Source organism: Protopterus annectens, chromosome 12.part0 (genome assembly GCF_019279795.1).
Source record: "Protopterus annectens isolate FY-2018-M chromosome 12.part0, PAN1.0, whole genome shotgun sequence".
NCBI classification, from domain to species: domain Eukaryota; kingdom Metazoa; phylum Chordata; order Ceratodontiformes; family Protopteridae; genus Protopterus; species Protopterus annectens.
This window is the reverse complement of record NC_056746.1, coordinates 533,612,045-533,638,696: the sequence shown is the minus strand read 5'-3', so window position 1 is coordinate 533,638,696 and position 26,652 is coordinate 533,612,045. Positions and strand designations below refer to the sequence as shown.

The following is a 26,652-nucleotide window of genomic DNA, read 5'->3' as shown; positions in this document are numbered from 1 at the left end:
TTTTTTTTTTGCAACTTTGTTTTCTGTCCTAGCTGGCACAAACACATTAGAAAAACAGCTGATAAAGTGCATGGTCCATCCACACATTTTTTTGTGACATGTATTTAACAGGCATATGGAGTTCATGTTGACACATTTAAAACATTGCAGTGCAGCAGATTGTCATCGTGAGGCAAGTGTTTTTCTAGGCAATGCCTTTCTATTGATCCCAGTCTCATCAGCATTGTAAATATTGTTCAAACTGTACCCTTCAACCAAATCTTTGCCTTTTTAAAGGTCTTGGCTGTAGTTTTGTCTGACAGTTTTTCTTCGATATGTAATTCGCAAATTCTTTGACATGATTTAAAGAGTGTCAACCACCATGTACTCGCTTGAAAAGTTGTCGAGGGTCCAATGATTTTTTTTTCACTGAATTGTAACGTTTTTTCACAAAGCAAAGGACCATAAATCAGTTCACCTACTGACCATTTTTGAATAAACCACTTGTAAACAGTGTCATCTTACTTATTTTCTGATAACTTCATGGTCTTTCGCATTGATGAACCATCAGTCGAAACAAGGTTCATCATGAAAGACTCAATGGCAGGTTTTCGCTTCTTTAAGCCAGATATTGTAGATTTCTCCAATGTCATTTTCTTGTGTTAATTTGGTGAAACACTCACCATTTTGGAACCTTTCAGTAATTTGTAAATTTGTTTTTCAGGGTTAATACTGTTTGCTTCCGCTTTAGCATTCTGTATGCAGACACACTACTGTACATATCTACCCACACTGTACTCCTGCTGGTCACTTCCTGAATGGTGTGTCACCTCTGGGACAGCTGATCGAATAACCGGTCGTTTGGTTAACCGACGTTCCAATAATTGGCGTTCTACTCTAATACATACTGTAGGTAGTAGGAATGAAAATGTTCTTTTAGCATTATAGAAGGTTGTGTTAAGACCAGCTATGTTTTTTAAACCTTTATGAAATTATCACTTAAGATAGTAGTGTCCAGCCCGCGGGCCGCATGCGGCCCTCAGAGCTCTTCCATGCGGCCCGCGACCCTTAAATTTAAATTTAATTTCACTTTTTTTCCGTGTGTTTACACGCAGTAGTTTACTCTTCTGCGCATGCGCCAACTTTCTTTTTTTTACGTTTTTTCCATACCAGCGTCTTGCGCTGGTATGCGCATGCGCGAAAACACTGTTCGGGCGCTTTTTATAAGAAAAGCTGCAGGAAGGAGCGTAGGCCAGATCGATAGCCGTGGAAGAGAGAGGATTTATTTTATTTTCATTGAGTACACAGCGACTACTCACAACGAAAGGTAAGTTACAAGATGAAAGTGTTTTGAAGTTAGTGCTTAGGCTAGATTAGAAATAAGGAACTGCTTATATGCATTCACATAGCTTGTCAGTGATGATCGTCTCACATTCAATAACTTTATGTAACTGCTTTTTCATACATATATGTGCTTCACTACCTACCAGCAAGTATGGTAATGAGCAATACATATTCTCATAAAGGCAGGAACAGCAATCAGAAGTTAAAGCTGATAAATATCATGAGATTTATGTATTTCAGGATAAATAATATTCATTCAGTTTCTGGAAGTCCCCCTGTACTGATTTGCTGAGGATTGCTTAAGAGGCAACACTTGTTAGTAACTGCACCTGTTCTGTGACCTAGGAAAAAATGTTTACTTACAGCGCTAGAACAATGACAGCTATTTGTAAAACCCCTGGTGATCATTGTGGCATTGCATGGAAATTCGTGCTCTTCCTTACACGGAATTACTATGATGGAAAAAGATGACATGAGGAGGATATTAACGATACATTTAAGAGTGTTTTATAAAGCAGTAAAGAAGGTAAAAGTAATAAATTGTTAATGATCACGGTGGGGGCATAGAGTTAGGGGGGGGGCATAGAGTTAGGTGAATACAGAAAGGACAAGTCAGTGAAGAATGAGGGCCTTTGTGGAAATGTAAGAGTGCAATAAAACTTTTAGAAACATTGAAAGTGCCAAAGTGTTGAATAATTAAAGAATATGTGGATTGAACAGCATGGAAATGTTTTGAATAATGCTGTGATATGTAGGATTTGGGTAATTAAATGTTTCTGCTGTGTTAGCAGCCACATGCTGGAACTGTTTTCATGTGCACATATTGGACACATTAGAAAGAAGAACACTCCTATTTCCTGTATGCTGTTCATTGTGCACACATTTTCTCTGTGCAGCAGTTGATGTAGTAATTTATTCTCATGACACCGATCATCTATGCCTCTCCTTTGCAGACTAAGTTTTTATGTTGTTTAGCATTTTTGTGTAGTATAAAATCTGTGTTACTGCCTTTATTTCATCTGTTTGTTGTAGCAGTTGTTCTTTTCTTAGATTGTAGCTACTCGACATCAAACTAGTTCCTCTAAGATTGTGATTCTGTGCAGGGCCAAAGACATTCTGATAATTCCTTTTAGCAAATATGACTATACTTCTCCTTGCGTTGTCACATTCTGGAGAAATCTCAATGCCTCAACATGTCCTGAACTCTTCTTTTTCTTTTTAACACTTCTGCTTTTAATATCTTTAAGAAAAAAAGTTACTGGAAAAAAACTGCCTGTCTTTGAACCAGCAGACCTGTATCTTTCATGCAAACCTCATCTTAATGGTAGTTAACTGAGGAAACAAGTTGTGCTACAAGCTCTGATATGTAAGCGTTTGTACAGTGTTTTATGCTGAGGATGAGTCGCCATTGAAAAACAAAACATATTTCATGGCCTTATGCTTGCTGTTTTGTTACAGTACTGCTTCCATTGTTTTACCCTAATTGCCCAAATGTTTTGGAACATTGTATACATTGGGTCTTCACAGATAGTTATTATACTCTGGAAATAATGATTAAACTTAGATGGTAACTGTGGTGTTATTTTTGGTAAGAAAATGTTATTAACTAATTTGGCAAAACTTAAGCATCATCATTAAGAAATGCCGATAGGATGTTTTTTTCTTCTTGGGGTTAGAGCTGCCTTTTAGACTGTTGATGTGTGAGGACTGTAAGAAGCCTAGGCTTACATTCATGGTATTTTTTTTAGCCCATATTTTTTCCATACAACCAAGTCAGAGGAGGGTAGAACAAGGACATGTTGGGAAATGTTGCTTGTTGTTCTGTCCATGAAGGACATGGGTGCTAAATTGTGTGTGTCTGGGGGTGGGGGTGATTTGTGGTTTCTCATCCATTTTCCAAATTTCGTTTGAATGCAGTAAGTCTAATCTGGACAAAGCTATAATGAATACTAAACTTTACTAAGATGTTAGAATGGATTTAACTGTTTTTTAAATAATTAGAAAGAGATATTGAAGTTTAGGTGAAATATTATGCATTTATTAATTTATTTATATTATTTATTAATTTATTTATTGTTCAAATTAACCTACAATACAGCCACATTAGTCCACATAAAGCAGTGTTTTTTTTTTGCTCTTCAGTCAATGTGAGACCTTTTTTTTTTTTTGCTCTTCAGTTAATGTGAGACCTTTTTTTTTTTTGGTCCTCACCTGCCGTTTGCCCCCAGGCCATTTTTGTTAACCCAATGCGGCCCTTGCAACTGAAAAGGTTGGACACCCCTGACTTAAGACATAGGCACACATACATTAAATGAAGAGAAAACCAACCATATTAACATTTTCTTTATTTACACATGTTCTACCTCAATCTGTTTTTTATATTGACCATCATTCAGACCAGCATTAAATAAATTGTTCAAGTAATACCTTCCCATAAACCTCGCTCCTCATGGATATTATTTTGCATGTATCATTCCCAGAAATTCCATTTATTTCAGTGTAATTTGCTCATTCCCTTTTCTAAAGATCCCACTTCCTTTTCTTTCATCTCTTTTACAGTATTCAGTACTTCAAATACAGTAGGTTTAGGTTTGATTCCATTTTATTGTAATTTTTTGACAGCAACAGAATTAAACTTAAGAAGGCCTTACTTCGTCTAGGCAATTCAAATCCTTTGTCCCGTCTCAAAAGAACCTTTTCCTTGGTTACAGCCATTTGCTTCCCCAGTATTTCTGGCAAAATACTCTGAAGGAAATTTTTAAAGTCAGCCAGCTGGTTACACTCCAAACAACAACAAATTTTCTCTGTTACCCCTTTCTTATCCATCATACCTCCAAACTTTGCTATCTATCGGAGGAAAAATTCTATGAATCGTCTTGGAGTTTGAAAATACCTATGCAGACACCTACAAGCAAAAATCCTAAACCACCTGGACTTTCTTGCATAGTTGGGTTGCCACACATACGTCCTTCCACTGTTCACTTGTAAGTTGCTTTATCCATCTGTCTTCCCAGTCTCTTCCAACCTCCTGTGATTGATAATAGTAATCATGCAATATTTTATATACCCTACTAGTTATCACTTTTTAAACAGCAGCAGCTTTTCTAGACTCAAATAAAGCTGTACCAGAGCAGGTCTTTTCACTCAGGACTCCCCTAGCCTTTTCTCTTTGCCTGTACTCTAATATCAGTCCCTAAAAGGAAAGACTGTCTCAAACCTGCAGCCTAAATTATTTATTGACTCTGTCCCACTCTGTTACCTTTCCCTCTCTAATTATTTGCTTCCAGTACCTTGGTTCCCCTGCCATTTTTCTCCATTAAATTCCATCTCCCTTGTCTGTTTTCTGTACCCCTGCTTGCGGTCCTCCTTGTTGGCAAAATCTTTTTCCATTCCTGTTTCAAGTTTTTTGAATACTTTCTACAAATTTATGAATTTAGTATTATGTAAATTTATGAATATAGTATTCTTTATGGCTGTTATTCTCCTTAATCTGCATTCATAATCCCATTCTCTCCTTATTTCTTGAGCCCCCCCGCTTCATCATCATTTCTTTCCACCTTTATTTATAACTTTCTGCTTGTGTTGTGTAGGAGCCTCAACCGCATAGCTCTAAAATATGTGTAAGACCAACTATTGAGTATTGTGTATTTCTTTGTTCATATATTTCACAAATCAGTAGTTTAGAAAGGGTTTAAATATATTTTACCAGACAGATTTGGAATGTGAGGAAGTTACGTTATAGGATCATTTTGGGGAAACTTGATAACAATACAGTAAGTTTTTAGAGGAGATCTCGTTCTTATTTTTAAATTTATAAAATCATGATAATGCTGAATCTATGTGGATAGAAAAAAAACATCAAAATATTGTGACCAGAAACAGTGGTTCCTCCTCATCTTGTTTTGCTATCAAGCAGAGCTTTCCATAGGTGGACAAGGTACAATCTGGAATTAAATTCCTTTAGACATAAGGAAGGAAGGCTAGATTGGATGAATGGGTGGATGGGCATTTGATTCTTTCTAGAAAAGTAGCAGACTCATTGAAGACCTAATTAAGGAGTTTGTAAATGTGTATCTTGAACAAATCGGTCCTTTGAGAGAGTAGCTGGTAGGGCATGTTCATAAGTGCTCTCAGGCTGGAGCATCATTCCCAGCAGCATTTATTCTTGTGAAATTAATAGCACGTACCTCAGCCCTTGTTGAAGCCAGTGTAGTAGCATTAGAGTATGGTTGTGCTTTCATCTGTTCTGTCGTCGCTGTTCTAACAGAATTATGTTGCATCTTTTTATCTGATGCCCAGTAGCATTTTTACTTAATGTGCAGTGTAAAATTTAATAGTGGGCATCTTTGTGGTATTATAGGTATGTGCAGTAGTGGCACTACTCATTTTCATATTTTGAATTTATAATTAAACCATTTGCTGACTTTATAACTTCATTTTTCTTAATGAGCAACCTTTACATTTCACATGACAGATTTGGATTCGCAGCAGTAAGCATTGCTCTGTTCATTTATCTAGATGTTTAATGTGCTGGTTGACTGTAAGCCATGTCTTATGAGATGTTTTGGTGAAATGGTGAATGTTTGGTTATAGAAGTCATTGCAGTATGTGGAATTTGTTAGCAGAGTCGTAGTTTGGGTATTCTATGTATTGCTGCTGTGGATTTTATTAGTATAACACCAGCTCACACACACACACACACACACACACACACACACACACACACACACACACTACTGTGGTCTTGCAGCAGTAAACGATGCAGTGCACCTTTTCAGCTAGGGTTTCTTCTAGCATTTCTGTAACATTTAAGTAGCTCTGCAGTTGTGTAACCTGTTATTATCCACAGACACTTAAACTATTTGCTTTATGTAAAATTACCTTTTTGATGGTTTGGTGCCCAAGGTGACAAACGATAGCTGCTTCTGAAAGAGTACTTAGTGGTTGGAATTTTTTGTGTTATAGCACTTACAAAATGTAGAATGCAATTTTGTTTTAGCATTGAACAAGGTTACTAACTGCTCAAAAAAGTGTGCTTGCAGTAGTTGGAAATCGGGGCAATAAGACCAAGACTGTACCACAAGCAGCCTGAGTGAAGGTTCTAAGTCAAAAACAGTTCCCAAGATAATGTTTATTTTAAAGATAAAATATTGAGCACTTTCGTCCTATTCAATGCAAGGCTTCAGAATGAATGAATGAAATCAACCCTCCCCTTGTATAATGAAATTAACTCAAAGCTTACTTCCTAATCTGTTAATTAAACAATAAATATGTCTGATTTAAAGATGCAATGCCTTTGAGCATAAAAAATCTAGACATAAAAAATATGGTTAAGTCTCACAATGTAAATTCATGGAACAATAAAAATATTAAAACATTTAAAAAGTCAAGGAATTATTTCTCACATAGTTAACATTTGAGAAATGTAAACCGTAAAATAAAAATATCACTCTGTTGCAGACCTCTTATTTAAAAGAAATTTGTTCATTTAAACCAGGATCTTGAAAGGCATGAAGTCTTAATTGCCATTTACCTGTTTTCACTTCTAAGTTATCTTTAGCATCACCCCCTCTTGGGTTGTATTTCACTTGATCTAGAATACCAAACTGAAATTTATTACATTTTACGCATATTTTAGAATGCTTAAAAAGTGCTTTGTTTTCATTTCTCTTCCCTATCTCATAGTTGTGCTTATATGTACGTCTACGGAAATATCTCTCAGTTTTGCCCATGTAGAAAGATAGACAGCTTGAGCACTTAGCAAGATAAACAATGCCTTTAGATTGACAGTTACACTTCCAAAATACCATTCTCCATCTCCATAGTTTGTTTCCAATATGCAAGGACATTGTGCACAAGCTCCACATCTTACTTGACATTGTACCTTTTCTTATGTAATACACACAAGCAGAATTTTTTTTCTCCTCAACACGATGGTCTGTTTACCCCATCCTATGTAATATAGCACTCCTCATTGCCCAGATATGGTGTTTTCCCCATTCCTATGGGAGTAACCACTCACTGAGCACACTCCAATACTGGTGTAGTGAGAAGAGTCGAGTCTATATCACATCAAACTTGTAGAAGTTCGAACGATGTAATATTGAACCCAAAAGTCTGAAACAGCACAATAATTAACACACAAAACAGTGTTTTTTTTCCCCAGGGAAAAAAAATTGCTGTTCCCTAACAAAAAAAAAAAAAAAAAACATAAACCTTAAACCAGGGGTGTCCAACCTTTTCAGTTGCAAGGGCCGCATTGGGTTAACAAAAATGGTCTGGGGGCAAACGGCAGGTGAGGACCAAAAAAAAGGTCTCACATTAACTGAAGAGCAAAAAAAAAAAAAGGTCTCACATTAACTAAAGAGCAAAAAAACACTGCTTTATGTGGACTAATGTGGCTGTATTGTAGGTTAATTTGAACAATAAATAAATTAATAAATAATATAAATAAATTAATAAATGCATAATATTTCACCTAAACTTCAATATCTCTTTCTAATTATTTAAAAAACAGTTAAATCCATTCTAACATCTTAGTAAAGTTTAGTATTCATTATAGCTTTGTCCAGATTAGACTTACTGCATTCAAACGAAATTTGGAAAATGGATGAGAAACCACAAATCACCCCCACCCCAGACACACACAATTTAGCACCCATGTCCTTCATGGACAGAACAACAAGCAACATTTCCCAACATGTCCTTGTTCTACCCTCCTCTGACTTGGTTGTATGGAAAAAATATGGGCTAAAAAAAATACCATGAATGTAAGCCTAGGCTTCTTACAGTCCTCACACATCAACAGTCTAAAAAGGCAGCTCTAACCCCAAAAAAAGAAAAAAAAAACATCCTATCGGCATTTCTTAATGATGATGCTTAAGTTTTGCCAAATTAGTTAATAACATTTTCTTACCAAAAATAACACCACAGTTACCATCTAAGTTTAATGCGTATTTCCAGAGTATAATAACTATCTGTGAAGACCCAATGTATACAATGTTCCAAAACATTTGGGCAATTAGGGTAAAACAATGGAAGCAGTACTGTAACAAAAACAGCAAGCATAAGGCCATGAAATATGTTTTTGTTTTTCAATGGCGACTCATCCTCAGCATAAAACACTGTACAAACGCTTACATATCAGAGCTTGTAGCACAACTTGTTTCCTCAGTTAACTACCATTAAGATGAGGTTTGCATGAAAGATACAGGTCTGCTGGTTCAAAGACAGGCAGTTTTTTTTTCCAGCGTAACTTTTTTTTTCTTAAAGATATTAAAAGCAGAAGTGTTAAAAAGAAAAAGAAGAGTTCAGGACATGTTGAGGCATTGAGATTTCTCCAGAATGTGACAACGCAAGGAGAAGTATAGTCATATTTGCTAAAAAGGAATTATCAGAATGTCTTTGGCCCTGCACAGAATCACAATCTTAGAGGAACTAGTTTGATATCGAGTAGCTACAATCTAAGAAAAGAACAACTGCTACAACAAACAGATGAAATAAAGGCAGTAACACAGATTTTATACTACACAAAAATGCTAAACAACATAAAAACTTAGTCTGCAAAGGAGAGGCATAGATGATCGGTGTCATGAGAATAAATTACTACATCAACTGCTGCACAGAGAAAATGTGTGCACAATGAACAGCATACAGGAAATAGGAGTGTTCTTCTTTCTAATGTGTCCAATATGTGCACATGAAAACAGTTCCAGCATGTGGCTGCTAACACAGCAGAAACATTTAATTACCCAAATCCTACATATCACAGCATTATTCAAAACATTTCCATGCTGTTCATTCCACATATTCTTTAATTATTCAACACTTTGGCACTTTCAATGTTTCTAAAAGTTTTATTGCACTCTTACATTTCCACAAAGGCCCTCATTCTTCACTGACTTGTCCTTTCTGTATTCACCTAACTCTATGCCCCCCCCCCCCGTGATCATTAACAATTTATTACTTTTACCTTCTTTACTGCTTTATAAAACACTCTTAAATGTATCGTTAATATCCTCCTCATGTCATCTTTTTCCATCATAGTAATTCCGTGTAAGGAAGAGCACGAATTTCCATGCAATGCCACAATGATCACCCGGGGTTTTACAAATAGCTGTCATTGTTCTAGCGCTGTAAGTAAACATTTTTTCCTAGGTCACAGAACAGGTGCAGTTACTAACAAGTGTTGTCTCTTAAGCAATCCTCAGCAAATCAGTACAGGGGGACTTCCAGAAACTGAATGAATATTATTTATCCTGAAATACATAAATCTCATGATATTTATCAGCTTTAACTTCTGATTGCTGTTCCTGCCTTTATGAGAATATGTATTGCTCATTACCATACTTGCTGGTAGGTAGTGAAGCACATATATGTATGAAAAAGCAGTTACATAAAGTTATTGAATGTGAGACGATCATCACTGACAAGCTATGTGAATGCATATAAGCAGTTCCTTATTTCGAATCTAGCCTAAGCACTAACTTCAAAACACTTTCATCTTGTAACTTACCTTTCGTTGTGAGTAGTCGGTGTGTACACAATGAAAAATAAAATAAATCCTCTCTCTTCCACGGCTACGCTACGATCTACGGCTACGCTCCTTCCTGCAGCTTTTCTTATAAAAAGCGCCCGAACAGTGTTTTCAGATAGCATACCAGCGCAAGACGCTGGTATGGAAAAACGTAAAAAAAGAAAGTTGGCGCAGAAGAGTAAAACTACGCGGACGTGTAAACACACGGAAAAAAGTGAAATTAAATTTAAATTTAAGGGTCACGGGCCACATGGAAGAGCTCTGAGGGCCGCATGCGGCCCGCGGGCTGGACACTACTGCCTTAAACTAAAACTAAAGTGGGGGAGTTGCCCCCCCCCCAACTTAAATATACCAACTCCGAGATCGCACCACAGTGGAGGAAATAGCAAAGCAAGCACCAAAAATGACCCACCCATTTTTTTTCCCCTGGGAAAAAAATCGATGTGCCGTGACTTTGCTATTTTTGCATTTTGGACTTTTGGGTATGATATTACATCTGTCAAACTTGTACAACTTTGATGTGATATAGACCCAGAAGAGTCTGCAAGCTGTTGGTGATTTTCTCTGCCTAGTAAGGATTTTTCGTTTTCCATGCAGATTGTCAGAAGTGGACACTATGAGCAATGGGAGACCAAAATGAAAAGCTGAAATCTGCATAATGCTAACATTTTGAAAAGAATGACTGAGCATGCAACTTATTTCTTTCCCTGAGGTTGTGCAGCCTTTGAATCAATATTTAAATAATGATGGTGAGTAGATGCATGGAGAACCTGCTACATCACTTCACAGAAATATGCAAGCTGTAATGCACAGCATGGCGTGTTATTGGGGGAATTCATGGCTTCCCAGGGGTGTTGAGCCCTGAAGCTGCAGGAAGAGGGCCTTCACACCTCTGGAAGGGAGTGATTTCCCCAGTAGTATGCACCCTGGAGGGCATTATTGTACTTGGAGAATGGGTGGTCTGTTAAATTGTTTTGTGTATTTTTTTATTACTCTGTATTTAATGTTTAGGATTTAAAATAGTTCCTCCACCAAATGTTTCAGACTTGTAGCATATGTAGTTGTTGAAAGTATTTTGCATCCAAAATATAAGTTATACAAGTATTTAATGTCTACACGTGGTTGTATGCATACAAGCGTATATCTTACACACACACATCCCTCCCAGCAGTTACAGCCATTCTGAGTGAATATACCTCAAATGTTTCATTTTGAGCAAATGAATAAAAAACACAGTGTGTGAGGCATTGCAACTGTCACCCTGGCATGCCTCTTTTTCTACCCCTTGTATTGCTATATGTTGCTGCTCTCTCCCCTAGGATTGTAATTTATTGAGGATTAAAGCTGGTCAGTAATGCCAGACATTAGATAGTATTTATGACCATGGGAATTCTAAAGCTTCTGTCTCGCAAGCATTGCTGCAAGGATGTCTTTGAACCAAACTTTTTCAGTTGTCTGTTTTGAAAGGAGGTGAACAGATCTAATTGAAGTGTTCTCCACATCTGGGTCAAGTCCTGGAAGACTTTTAAATAGAGCTTCCATTCATGAGGGTCCTCAAATGGGACTTGTCTGATCAGTAAGCTAGGAATGTCAGCAATGGATCCTGTGAAGAGTCGGAGGACTTTCTTTTTCAGAAAGCAGAAAAAGACTTCCTGTCACAGCCTAAGACTTCAGTGTCAGAATATGCTCAGCCTGTCAGCTGACGCAGGATGAGAAGGGGAGCCCCCAGCTTTTGAAAGCTGGCCAGTACTCTGTTACCTTGGAAGATAACCCAAAATGCCACTGAGGGAGTGAGGAATTCAAACATCTGCTTTTACAGGTAAGTAGGGCTTGTGCAACAGTACTTTCTCCATTCAAGGTGGTGATGTACAGGTTGCCCATTCTGTAAAGAAAGTTAAAATCAAGAAGAGGTGTCTTGTCTTATCCTTTTTATCAGTTTGGTCTTTCATTGTGTGGCTTTCCTGCAGTTGATACTCTGAATTGCATCTCGTTTACTATTTGCTATTTCTTAGGCATGTTTTTGCATGCTAGCTGTGTAATATGAGCAAACCAAATCCTAATTGACATCTTGCTGTCTGTATCATGTCTTGGCATATCTTTTCACATGTTTAACTTTTGCACAGTACACTTAGGTCATGCCCTGATCTCCACTCAGGGAATGCTTCATACAGCGAAGGACTACACAACCCCCTGTCCCCAAAGCTAGAGTAGCTGTCAGCATCTTAGGTTTTACTTTTTTCTGGTGACACTCGGATGCTGAGTTTGGTACATAAACCCCATAGTCATTTAACAGGGCCACAGCTGCTCCAGTGGAGCAGACCTGTTTAAGTGGAATTTTAACTAATGTGAGTTCTTTATCAGGCTATAAATGCAGTGTAAATGTTTGTAAATTTTGTTTTAATTTCATATGTAAACCTTTTTTTTTTTTAAACTTTGTCCAGAGTAGCTGCATATTTTCTGAAACTGTGAATATTTGTTTGGGTTCAGTCTTCTGAAGAGTGAGTGGGAATGCTAAGGGCATAACAGAAGGAAGTGATGAAAAAGATTATCTTTTCCCTTAAGCAGCAACAGTCCTCTGGTCAAGATGTCGATACTTTTCCCCTGCCCTCTTAAATGGCGGTGTTTTCTGCTCTCATTTCTTTGGTTGGGTGCTTGCTATGAAATATAAAGCTGTTTTAATTTTCGTTTCAGTTACTTGTGCTGCTTTACTTGTCAGACAGGCTGAATATTGAAAGGTGTTTTCATCTCTGAAATACAAGTATCCCTGAGTCATAGAAGCATTTTTTTTTATCCTTTTTGTAGAATATGAAATACTGAATATGGATTTTTCCCATCTTCATACATATACTCCACCTCAACATGCACCAGACAACACTGGCTATACATACTCCCTCAGGTAAGCACAGTTCTTCACTATTGTTTCTATAGGCATGTTCGACTGCAGTGCTTTCCTTGCTTTGGAAAAAATTGCACACAGATTTCATGCATGTAAAGAGGGCTTAAAGATAACTAGAGATGTTGATTGCCTTATTCTACCTTAGTTTTTCATTAATTCCTTTTGTCTGTATTTTGCCTGGGATCACATCTTGTACCGAGGGTTATTTAAACTGTAGCTTCTTTTTTTGAGTAATTTGCCTGGAAAATTGTGCTTACTACCTACTATGATCCACTCCTAAATGTACGAATTAAAAAAAAAAAATTTTTTTTTTAATAATTTTGTTTGAGACTTTTATCATTAACAATTTTATAAACAAATACTTATTATGAAGTCCTTTTTTTATGGCTGTCTTTTTTTATGCAGTGGAAACTGACAGTTTAGAGTGAGCCCCTATCTGCAGATGTGTTTTGTTTTCGGTGTTTAACTTTCTTTCAAAGTGATTTATTCTGGACTGGAACTATTTTGATACTGATGTCTGTAAGAAATTAACTTTTAAAAGTGTTTGTTCGGAAAAAAATAATTAGGAGCATTGTTACCACAGTATTATAGGTTGACATATTTTCTTAATTCCTGGTCCTCTAATTTGTTGCCATTTTTACATATGTGACTCTTGGAAATTAAGGGCCCCTTGGTTCTGATGTGAGTTAAGGGAATGAAAATTATATGAAAATAGAATTAAGATTTAACAGCAATTTTTTTTAAAGATTATGGAGTTTTAGTAGGTCATTAAACCTTCATTGTGTGATCGAAATGGAGCTGTAAGTTTAACTGTATTGAAGTATCTGCAGTTTGAGCAAAACCAGAAGTTTTACATGCTTTAAGATTTTGACCTACTGGCATTTCAGTCCTTTGTAATTATGCCCAGAGGCCAAGATGTGCTTTCCTAGTCTTACTGTCTCCATTATTGTCTGTTTGGCTTTAAAAGTAGTACTCGCTGATAACTGCAATACTGTGGGGTAGAGTTGGTGCTTGTTGCAAAATGGACTTTGCAGATTCATAGAAGAAAGATTTTCCATCAGATAATGTTATTTTCTTTACTTAAAAAAATTAAAAACTAATTTCCTTGTGTTTTACTTTTTTGCGTTTTCTGCCAGTAATTTGAGAAGTGATTCATCTGTCCGTCTGGATTCCATTCTTATTGTTGCACTGAGACTTACCATTATTAAATTAGATTAAATCTTATAAAAAAGGAGACCATCACTGTTGGGTTTGGTCCTGCTGGATGTTTCAGCAGCCATAAACACTATGGATGTGGCATCCTGGTTAAATCATTTTGGTATTTCCTCTTCAGTTTTTGACTAGTTTGTTTTGTCTCTGTCAGATTGTAACCAGAGTTGTGTTAGGCTTAAGTACATCTGCCTTGTTTTTGCTCTGGAATGTGATGTTACAAGGCTGAATCCTGATTTATCGTCTCTTCAGGTGCATTTATTTATATTTTGTTAACCAGTTCAATCCCAGCAGGTCAATGACCTCTTTGCAGGAGTGACCCAAATTAGTGTTCAGACTGACCAGGAGAACCTTGACCATGCATTTGGGAACTTCCCTCTTCTGTTTTCACCCGCAGATGATGATGAGGCATGGAGGATGAAAGAGTGAATGAGATGCTTGGAAGTATGTTGAATTGCATTGCAGATAGTTGACTATTAGCTGGAGGAACCCACAATAATTATCATCTGGAGTTTTGTTGGATGAAGTACAATTGATGCAGAAATATGGAATGACCGTGTCCTGCAATGTGAAAATCAGGAACGAGAGCAATGTCTGGCTGATCCATTGCATGTGGAATAGAAGAATGTGCTACAACACAGGAAGTTGGAGGAGGATATATGCAACTAATGCGCTGTAAGGGGAAAGGGAAGAAGGCATGACAGCAGAAGATGGCGCTCTGCAGCAATGGCTGCTGGAATCCCAAAAGATGTCAATTCCAAACATTTAAGGGGCAAAAGGAAGCCTGTGGTCAAAGTAACATCACAGACTGCTATTCCATTAAGTAGGTATGTAATTTGGGATACTTTGATATTTAATCTTTGATTTTGTTATGAGAAATAGGAGACCATTGATTCGCTTGGGTTCTGAATTTTTTGTGAAGTAATATTTGAAACTTCAACTAGCAGAGAAAATTTTTCTAGCCTGCAGTTCTTCAGAAGCTTAAATGGAAAGACTTGATTAACTGGTGCCAATAGTTTATATATATGTATATATATATATATATATATATATATATATATATATATATATATATATATATATATATGCAGGTCCAGTTTTAGGATATCCAGTGATAATGAAGAAAAATTGGAAACTTTTAAAGAGAACAGATGGAGGAACTGATGAGATAGTAGGGGAAATGGAGAAAAATGTGAAATGATCCAATGTAAAAAATTGTTTAGACAAATATATGTATTGTGCAAGCGCAACAATGTGTACATGAAAATGCAAAACATACTGACACTACTGTAGAGATAAGTGTTGAGATTAAAATGTTTTTGTGAAGAAAGACTCAAAATTCTACGAAGAATACAGGTTTTAAAATGGAAGTGTAGAATCAGTATAAGGTATTAAGTGTTATGGCAGAGGGAGAAGAGGAAGATGGGGCTGGTGGAAGTTTTGTTAGGAAAAGAACAACATAGTTTGTGGAGATGAATTAAACTATAAATAAAAGTAATTTTAATTACACCTTTCAACTGCCAAGAAATTTGCTGAATACCCAGATTTTTGGCTCTTATTCTGGCAAATCATTCAGGATTAAAATCTCTAAAAATGACAAGACATTTGAGTTTCAGATTGTGTCGTTCAGAAAATGTATGCCAGTGGAAAACTCATTCTAACAATTTTTTATATGAGCAATATTTAAACTGTCCTTGATTTTTGGGCCTTTGTGTGGATTTAATGCTTGTTTCAGTACATGTGAATAGTATTAAAAATGAGGCAGGTGTATTATTTAAATGGTATGCAAAGGTACAGAGAGGTGTAATGATTAGAACTATGAGGAAAGACTGAGAAAAAAAATGGAAGATATGGATATAAGATTTTTTTTCCCCCAGCACCTTTATTAAGTTATCACTTAAGACCTAAGCAAACATACAATATAAAAGAAAACAAACCATAATAATGTTTCCAGTTACATACATTATACATTACATATGCTCTTTTTCTGACCATCATAAGTCCATCATTACATAAGTTGCTAAATTCCTGTCTTCCCTTAAACCTCACTCTTCTTCCAGGACATTATTCTGCACACATTGTATCCCTAATTTCCATTTATTTCTGTATAATTTTCTCCTTCCCTTTTTAAACGATCCCACTTCCTGTTCTTTTATATCTGTCACAATATTCAATATTTTAAATATGGTTGGTTTACACTTTGATTTCCATTTTGTAGTAATTGCGTTTTTGGCCGCCACCACTTTTCAAGGCCTTACTATTTCTAGGCAGTGTAGATCCTAGTTCAAAAGAATAATTACCTTGGTTACACCCATTTGCTTATCCACTATGTCTGACAGAGTACTCCACAGGGAATTTTTAAAATATACCAGCTCATTGCACTCCTATCACACCTCCATTTGCTACTTTATGAATTATAATATTCTGTATGGCTGTTATTCTCCTTAAGGATCTGCATCTAACATCCCACTATGTCTCATTTGTTGAATTTCCTGCTTCTTCATCCTTTTCCACTTCAAATAATTTTCTGCTCGTGTTGGGTATATGTGCTTTTATTGTGTAGTTCTAAAATATCCCTTAAAATCAGTTAATCCTAAACCATCTTGTTCTTTTGGAAAGATCAGCGTATCCCACTTAACCCTTGCCCTATTTCCCTCCCAGATGAATTCCTTCAACTCTTTATTATTGTCCACAACTTCTCCACTGTTGGTAAAAAATATGTCTGACGTAGTATAAAATTAACATTTTCACTGCTTGCATCTTACTGTCCATATAAACAAGAACTTTCAGCTTCTCAATTTTTGTATTCTCCTTTTAGTCTCTCATCCCACATATCCTTAGCTGCCATAACAGAAACCTTTTTATCCACATGCCTAAATACTTCCTCTTATCTTCCATAAATATGGGTTTTGCTGAACCAGTTCATGTGTGCGTACATAATTTACGGGTATAGTTTGTTTTGCCATCTTTAGTTTTATATTCTGAAAAGACTTCAAACTGTTTCAAAATGTTCAACAACACTGATGTCCCTTTCTGGATTCATTAGGTGCAAAGTAATATCATCTGCAAATTAAACCATCTTTTGATTACCATACCACACCAACTATATCCTTGAATTAATTACTCCAAATGCTTTCTGTTCATCAAGACCTTCAATGGTATTCTCTTGCCTTCTGCTTCCCTCTGGATCATTGTTTTATTAATGTTGTTAGATGTTTGCCTCCCCTCCACAAAACCACATTGGTCCCTATCTATCTATCTATCTATCTATCTATCTATCTATCTATCTATCTATCTATCTATCTTGACATAATCTTTGCTATTCTTTTAGCTAGCATAGACATACATGCACTTAAAATTGAATTGGGTCTATATGAAGCTGGGTCTGATGGGTTTTTACCATCTGTAGGTATTACAGCAACCACTGCTTTTTTCTGAGATTCTGGTGCTTCCCTTCTTTTAAAATACTGTTAAAACAAAACCTTCCAGATCTTTCACTCACTTCCCTCATAACTTGCAAACCTCCACAGGAATACCATCTATCTGTTCCTGGAGACTTTCCTGCAGATTTGGTTATGCATCCTCATTTTTATCTAATCTCCTTCTGTCTTAACTGTCAATTTTTGAGCCTTGTATACCTCTAATCTTGGCATACTTAAGTCTTGCATAAATATTTCCATAGCTAGTTTTAAGCACTGGTGAACCAGTAGCCACACCAGACCAGAGCAAATTTTCAGATTTTGATATTTTGTTACGTGTTTGCCAAACCAATAAAAGCTAGCACAGCAATCTTATGTACTTAATGAACCATGGATCAGGTGGGTAATGACTCTTATTTTTGAGTTGTAAAGGAGATACTGGTATCTCTGGTTATAGTAAGTGTTTTGTCAGTTAACAGCATTCACAATTTCATCAAATATTTTACCATTGACATAGTACTCGTGACTTAGTTAAATCCTGATGGTGGGCATCCCCTCTTCTAAAAGTAAAATCATAGCCAGCTTTAGGCACCTGTCATACCTGTAGTTGCAGGGGGGGTTCTCCATTATCGTTGACTGTGTAGGAGCCCCACAAAAGCTACTGCTTTTGGGGGGAAAATAAGGAGGAAAAAGAATTTTTAATTTTCAGGTCACACTGTATGTGGAACGGGGTTCTAATATGACTCAGTTAAGATAAGGCTGATAATCAGTGAATGAACATGGGCAAGGTAAGTGTTAGAGATTAACAGCCCAAAGTGATCAATTCCAGTGCTTACCTTGGATTTTAAGAAGAGCTAATGCTCTTATCTGCAGGGATGTTTTTTGTCCCCCAGGGAGTTTTATAAATACTAGCAGGACATCAAAAAATACAGCTCTAAACTTCTTTGCTCAACAATTCAGTTTTTGAGCAAAACAGAAAGTAATAGAATAAAGGCACAAAATTAGAAACACTTTCTAAGTATTACTCTAATTCACTTAAAAAGTTAATAGAATAACACATTTTGCATCAACATGTATTTTTTTTTTGAGAAATAAAAAGTATGAAACTGTGATGTCTGGACGTATTGACTGTCCATAATCTTGAATGATTTACCAGCTAATCAAACTTTTTATGAGGGACAGAGTAAAATTGAGGCAAAATCAGGGGCATTCTGTGAAATCAGGGACAGTGGCAGGTATGCATTATTTCTCAATGAGGTAAATAAGCGACTTACCCTGGCTGCTATTTGATGACTGCTAAACAGTCCCTGATCTGGGGTGCCAGTTCTGGTGTTGTACACTGTGTCGCTGAAGTCACTGTAAAGCTAGTACTGCCATGGGTTTTGTGTGTGTCTGTAGATCTGTGTGTGTGTGTGTTGCTGTATGAGTAACAAGCTGGGAATAATTGATTTCACTTACTAGCACACCAGCATTATTAGCATTGTCGTTGCACTGGTGTGAGTTTGTGTGTGTGTGTATTGGGGGGATGTGGTTGGATTGTGCAAGCAACAAGTTGGCCATGTTTTCTTTCACTTGCTATCACATAGATCTTGCACATGAAAGATGGCTACCTTTGGTGGTTTGGCAGGAAAAGGATGTGTATGAAAGGAACTGTTAATTGCCTTTGTGGTGCAGTTTGTAGCATTGCCATTTCACTGTGTTTTGCTCAGGTTGAGTTCTTGGCTGTAGCAGTTTTTGTTTGTAGAGTGTGCATGTTTTGCATTTTTCACAGACCTTCGACTTATACAAAGAAGGTTACGATAGCTTGCGCTGGGGCAGTGTACTGCCTAGGAGCAACAAAGTGGAATACATTACTGCAATAATTTTTCGCTTTCACAGTCACACATCAGCCGCACATACAGGTTGGCTGCCTTAGGGGTGGAGTGGCATGCTGTGTGCATGTTTGACAGCAGTCGCTTGAAATACGGGATTGTGGCCATTTGAACCCTTCATCCCAGTCTAACACTGGAGGGATGCAGAGGCAGTAACTTTTTTTTTTTTTTTGGGGGGGGGGGGGGTGGTCAGTATTCCCAGATTGGATTGGTGTATTCTCACAAGCAATTATTCTGTTTGTTTGTTGTGAGCTGCTATTTTATCAGCTTTAAAGCTTAATCTGTGGGCACAACTTATGACTTCCTTGAAAGAAGAAAAAAAAAATTTAAATGCTTTTGTTTCTCATGATTTTTGTTCAGGTCATGATTGGTTTAAAAGGTTGGGGAAAATTTATAGCCCTGTGGCTGTAGAGGCCTCTGGTTTAATTGAATTATTTCCTAAATGGTTATTGCTGTGCTATCTTGGCTATGTAAGATGTGTTGAAAGGATGCAAGGAAAACTAAAGTCGAACAGCAACACTGCACTTCTTTCTTGATCATAATTTCTCTTCAGGCCATCATTGGATGAAAGGGTTTCTTAAAAAGGTAAAAACGAACTGATATGCAAGTCAGTGCATATGGCATGTCATGTCATGGCTTCTTGAAAGTATGGAAGAGTAAGGTAAAATATGAGAAGAAAATGTGTATGGTGTTGGGAGGCTGGGATGGGGGGGGGTGACTGGAGGATGTGTGTGTAAAAGGGGGTGGGGGAGTGAAACAGTACTCCAGTCCTGTATGTAGAGTAGTTGCGATGCATATTCGTTGCAACCAAAGGCCAGTCACTGTGAATGTCCTGTGTAAGGTGGGCCAACACAGTCCTGTCGTAACATTTGAGCTTTGTAGCTGCTGTTTAGTCTGTACATACTACTCCTAAAACTCTGCAGCATGAACTAAAAGGTTGCTTAGGGCAGGTGTCAATAACAGGGTGATAGTTTGAAAATTTTATTTATTTATTTATTTATTTTACATTTGTTGACCGGGCTAGTCTGGCTGGATACATGTCCATTTTCAGCAGAGGCCCGAGGAGAAAAGCTCCACTAAATACTAAGTACATTACAAAATATTACAAATGTTTATAAGTAACAAATTAGAAAATCATAACATCACACAGAATGCAAGATAGATTCAGGAGAAGCACATTTCGATGAGCAGTTAATACCATATTAGCAATTTTACATAGAATGTACCTAGGTCGATTAGTACTGTAAAAGGAGAAGAAATAAGACAGATACTAATAGGAAGAGTGAAGGAGAGATGTAGTATGAGAAAGAAAAAGGTTAGCCTGGTGTACTGCAGGAACAAAGCCAATGATTTAGGTAGTACAGTTTAATTTTCTGTTTGAATTGAGGCAGGGATGTAGTCAAAGTTATGTCACAAGGTAAGAGATTCCAGCATTTACCTATAGTGTTAGTGAAAAGAGAACAACCTGCTGTGTTGTTTGCCTTTATTGATTTAGTCATAAGTTTACTAGAGGAGCGGCGAGTTCAGATTATTATACGGGATTAGGAGTTGAGAGAGTATAGGGGTGTTGTCAGGTAGGTGTAATATGTTGTGAGCTATAGTGAGTTGAGGAATTTTTAGGTAGTTTTGAAATTGAGCCAGCCAAGTTGCTTTAGATTTATACAGTGGTGAGTCCTAAAGGGGTTATTAGTGGCTAAACGTGCTATGTTATTATAGCAAGTTTCAAGTTTGTTAAGATTGTTTTTCTTGAGGTTGGTATAAATGGGAGAAGCATATAGGAGAGTAGATAGGAGATGGGTTTGAGCACATTTGGTTCTTGTTGCTGGGGTTAGAAAAGGTTTAATACGATATAGGATCCAATTTTTGTTAACAACCTTGATGGTGTTGTTTATGTGCTGATGAAGGGAAAGATGATTGTCAATGGTTATTCCAAGAAGTTTAGTAGTTGGATCAGGCGAGATGATAGTGCCATTATTAGAAGAAATGGTAAAGTTTAAAGGGGGACCGAGAGGTGGGGAGAAGAGGAGGAGTTTAGTTTTTTTGCATTTAGTAGGAGAAACCGTTAGAAAACCAAGTTTCTACTTTGTTAAAGGTATTTTGTGTTAAGGAGGTCAGTTCAGTAGAAGAAGGTGCGGAGCAGATAAGGGTAGAATCATCTGCATATTGTATGCAGGTAGCTTGTGGTATAGCAGTCTGAAGATAGTTTATAAAGAGGGTGAACAGAAGTGGACCTAGAATGGAGCCCTGGGGAACTCCGATGGAAATGGGCAAGAGAGAAGAGATGTGATTTTCCCAAATTACTGCTTGTTGTCTGTTGTTAAGGTAAGATTTAAACCAATTTGTGGCTAGTTTATCACAAGGAAGAGATTCGAGAATATTGATTAAGAGAGAGTGGTTAACCATGTCGAAAGCTTTTGAGAGATCAATGAAAAGAGCGGAGGAGAGAGAATGGTTGTTTCGATTTTTGTTGATAGTATCTATAAAGGAGAGAAGGGCAGTGGTGGTACTATGATGGGGTCTAAAACCATGCTGGCAGTTTGCTATTATGTTGTGGAGGGAGAGGTGGTGTACCAGTTACTGGTGAATACATTTTTCCATTATTTTGCAAGGGGTGAAAGAAGGGCAATTGGTCTAAAGTTGGAAAGGTCAAGGAGTTTCCACCTTTATGAAGTGGTATAATATAGGAGACTTTCCATATATCAGGGATGGTTCCTTCTTGGATAGTTCTGTTGATGAGTAAGGAAATAGGATAAGCAATTTCTTTAGCAGCTTTCTGAAGGAAAAGAGAAGGGAGCTTGTCAGCAGAAGGGGTGCAGGGTTTAAGTTTGTGAATGAGTTTGAAGATGAAAGAGGTAGATATAGGTTTTAGAGCGAAATTGAGGGAAGAGGTAGTTCTGTTAGGTGGTATATGAGAGTTGTTAGTGTTCATTTGTTTGGCTAGGGTTTGAATAGTTTCAGAGAAAAAAGAGTTGAAATGTTCATGAGGCCAGCAGTTTGACACTTGCTGGGAACCCCCAAACTGCTAGCAACTGCCCTGAAAATTTCTATTTGTGCTCTTTCTTGATTTCCACCTTTTCCTGCTTTGTACGGATTTTCATAAAATTTCTGAAATGTTTGTAATACTTGTACAGGATTTCTAGTTATTTTTCTTGTTATAGGCTCCCTAAGTTTGGTGACGGCCATTTCTGTTTTATGTTATCTAAGTCGTGCTAAAAGTTTTTGCACTCTGGAATTATCAAAAAATAACAGCAGTCGCTTTAAGCTTGTGTATATTATTCAGATACTCCCTTATTTTCTGTTTAGCGCTGTGCAATTGTGCCTCTTCTTGTGCTGAGAGAGGCCCCTTATTCTGCAGTACTTTAACTTTATGCAGCCCTTTTAAAAAAAATAATTCCTGTTATTTCTTAACCACATTTCTTTATTTTAACCGTATTTTAAACTCCATTTTCATTATCATTTATCCCACTCACTAGCTGTAACTTCTGAAGAAATTTCTATCTTCCTTAATAACTCTGAAATAATTTTCACTATCCATTCCTTAAATTCCTCTCTTAACAGGTAGGTGGGGAAGCACCAGTGTCTCACTTTTAGTTCATTACCCAGTATTTTTATCTGTTTTATTGGCGCATGATCTGAATAGTTACTGGATGTGTGTCAAAGCTTTCAATGAAATGCACATGTCCCTGTGAGAGATAAATCTATTTAGTCTAGCCCAGTTATTGTGCTTTGGGGAATATGCTCCAAGTTCCCACTACTGAATTCATATCTTCCATACCAAATATTTTCATAAATTTCTTGAGAAATCTGCTTTTGTTATATTTTCCCTTCTAGGTCCTTCAGATATATCCTCACTGTTGTAAATCAAGTACTAGTATCTACCTATAAATAATAATCCCTAGTGAAAGCTGATTATTTCTCCAACATTTTCATAAGTTCCATCATAGCAGTTTTTGGTGGATTATAAGTACATGCCAACATAATCCACCTCCCTTGCCAGTAGCCTCTTACTAGAACAAATCCACCATTATTCTTTCCTCTTCTGTCACTATTGGAGCTGCTCTAGCAGTTAGAATAATAAAGCTCCTTTTTCTGCTGAATATCCATCCTGAAATCCTTTCTTTATCAAATTTGCACATTTATTTCCAAGTATGTCTCCTGCAGTATTGCTTTTTGCACTCTACATTTCTTAGTATAATTCAGTACTCTTGCCTTTTTGCGTATACCTTTAGCATAGCCATTATAAGAAGTTATTATTCTCACATCCAGGCTAGTTGCTCAGCATAATGCATCCAAGGTTATCCAAGTGCAACTAACTCTGGACAAAACTGCAATCCAAATTGTAGCTTGCTACAGATCCCCATCATGCCCCAGGATTCCACTCCTCTTTTCTTGATGTACAGGAAAATATTAGGGTTCAACCAAGCACCCTAATAATGGGCGACTTCAACTACCCCACCATTAACTGGGAAAACTACTCGTGTACCAACTCCTTAGCTCAACGCTTTCTGGAATTCATAAACTCCAATACCGTAGATCAATTTATCCACACCCCCACCAGGGGCAACAGTATCCTAGACCTAGTCATTACCAACATGAGTGATCGGTGTTCCACACCTGAAGTCAACTCCTCATTGGTCCGATCTGACCATAAGCTTATCACCCTTGGTATCCACATCCCGCCCCCACCCCCCCCCCCCCCCATTAAGGAAACCATGGTAAAAAATTTCTCCAAAGCCAACTTCATGCTTCTTAAGACAGAAGTGGTGAACTTCTTGACACCCATGCAGATGGACAATAGTTACAACTGCTGAATCCTACACAAATGCACTCAATAAGCACTTACACGAGTGTATGGATTGTGCTATCCCAAACAGAACCAAAACGCTATCCTCCTAAAAAAGGAAGCCAATCTGGTGGTCCCCTGCTATAAACGAACTGTACAACAGAAGGAAGAAACTGTTGCAAAAGAGAGTAAAATCCCATGAGTGGAGGAGCTCCCTGGTCAGAATCAGTAAGAAGCTGAGATCCCTTATAAGATCCTCCAAAGCTAGCTACGAAAACAAAATCGCCACTAAATCCAAGGACAGCCACAAAGCATTCTATAGCTATGTCAAGAATCTAGATGGCAACACCCAGATCTGCTCTGAGTTACAACACAAAGGCATGAAAATTACAGAACCAACTGATATTGCCAACATCCTGGCAGATAGGTTCAGTGCTAACTTTACCCCCCTCTCACCCCCTAAAGGGCACATATCTATGCAGGAAGAATGCAGAGTCCCTGTGATCACAACTACGCAGGTAAAAGCTGCACTCTCTAAAGCCAAAAACACAGCATCCATGGGGACCGGACAACATCCCAGGTTGCGTTTTACATTAACTTCAGAACGAACTGGCTCCCCACTTAAGCACCATGTTCAATAATAGCCTTGCATCAGGCTTTGTGCCCACTGAATGGCGCACAGCAACAGTTATCCCACTCCACAAAGGGGGAGCCACCACTGATCCCGGGAACTATCGGCCTATTAGCCTGACGAGCCTGGTCTGCAAGGCCATGGAAAGTATCATCATGGAACTCATAAACAAAGACATTAGTAACCTCCAAACTCTGGATCCCACCCAGTTCGGGTTTGAGAAAGTCAGATCATGCCTCCTGAACCTGATCGACTTCTTTGAGGCAGTCACCAAAGCCGTGGATGAGGGTAAGGTGGTTCACACAGCCTATCTTGACCTCGCCAAGGCTTTCGACACCATCCCCCATTCTGGAATTATAGCTAAACTCAAACTAGGTATAAATCCCTACGTCACAAGATGGGTTGCCAGCTGGCTCACTGACGGAACCCACACTGTAAAAGTTGCAGACTCCAGATCTGACCTCAAAGCAGTGACAAGTGGAGTACCACAGGGTTCCATCCTGGGACCTCTCCTGTTTGGTATCTACTTCTTTGAAGTACAGGCTAACACAGAAGACCACTGGATAACTAAGTTTGCAGATGACTGCAAACTTGGAGCCATAGTCAAGTCCCCAAATGATGTGGAAATCCTACATAAGGGCCTCACTGAGACAGATGCCTGGTGTCAGAGCCATGGCCTTAAGCTCAATGCCAAAGCGTGCAGTGTCATCCCCTTTGGTAAAAACTCTGTACCCATGAACTACCACATAGGCAGCAATCTACTTAACACCAAATGCGTGATAAGAGACCTTGGGACCCAGGTGGACAGCAGTCTCTCTTTGATAGTCACATCGACACAGTAGTCAGGAAGTCCTTTTGCATGGCACGCCTCATCATAAAAGGGTTTTCATCCAGGAAAGAAGAGGTCATTGTTCCCCTCTACTTGTCACTCATTAGACCCCTTATAGAATATATCGCCCCTTTTGGAATGTACCTCACAAGACATCTGCAGCAGCTGGAAAGGCCACAGAAGTACCTCACAAAGAGGATTACTGGCCTCAAACAAATGCCCTACACTGACCGCCTCAAAAAACTCCAGCTTTACTCCGTAGCATATTCCCTACTCCCAGGTGATCTCTGCCTAACATATAAAGCTATGTCAAACCCAGAGCTGTTGGACATGCTACACCTAAAGAAATCCCAATCCCTCCGAGCTACACGCTCTAGGGACCTAAACCTTGTCACCACAGTAAACAGGGCACACTGGAGGGATAGATTCCTGTCCCAGCGACTTTATATACTCTGGAACAAGCTACCCATCTATGTCACGCAAAGTTCTTCATTAGCACTCTTCAAGAAAAATCTTGAGTGGATGGGAAATAGGAAATACACCCCGGGGATCACTTCTGTGTCTGCTGGACAGTGGCACAGGAAAATAACTTTCTTGGGTGGCGTAACCTATGGAACCTTGCTGGCTAGGTTTACGTAGGCCCCTTGGCCGATAGCCTAGTACCTACCTATGAACCTATTATACAAAACAGCTTTTTTGAATGTGTATTTTCAACTTTTTTTGTTACATGCATACTAATGTTTGGCAGATTTTTCTTTTACACATTGTTTCTTGTCATCTCCATTTGCACCTATGTCATATTTTAAGATGTTTTGCTTTAATGAAAACCCTCAAACAAAAAAAATAAAATACATTCTCAGAACACTCCCATAACCTGCTAACTTGGAACAAACGCACAAAACTATGTGCATCTTCAAAAATGAAGTTTACCCCTCCAGATAGGAACAGTTGCCCCAAATTGACAACTGGCATTACCTAACCTGTTTAATTGTTTGCTAAAGCACAAATATCTTGTACAGTGTAATAAATGTCGTGTATTTAAAGATAACACCCGTTAACGCTGGATCTCTTTTCCTCCTGTCAAAAGTTGGATGATTGCTTAACATTATTAGTAGTAAATCTAGATTTGCTGAGGACTATTGCACTTGTGTAATT

The 26,652-nt window shown here is 37.8% G+C and overlaps 1 protein-coding gene across 5 annotated transcripts in view; it reads left to right on the top strand.

Moving 5' to 3' along the window:
- SUN1 (Sad1 and UNC84 domain containing 1) overlaps window positions 1–26,652 on the top strand; it is a 2,891,160-nt gene that overhangs the window by 615,258 nt on the left and 2,249,250 nt on the right. For all 5 annotated transcript variants that reach the window (XM_044089680.1, XM_044089681.1, XM_044089682.1 and 2 more), the window contains one exon: window positions 12,662–12,755. In XM_044089680.1, coding sequence (XP_043945615.1) covers window positions 12,679–12,755 — 77 coding nt within the window. In that variant the 5' untranslated portion in view covers window positions 12,662–12,678. Of the gene's footprint in view, window positions 1–12,661; window positions 12,756–26,652 lie in introns of those variants that run through there.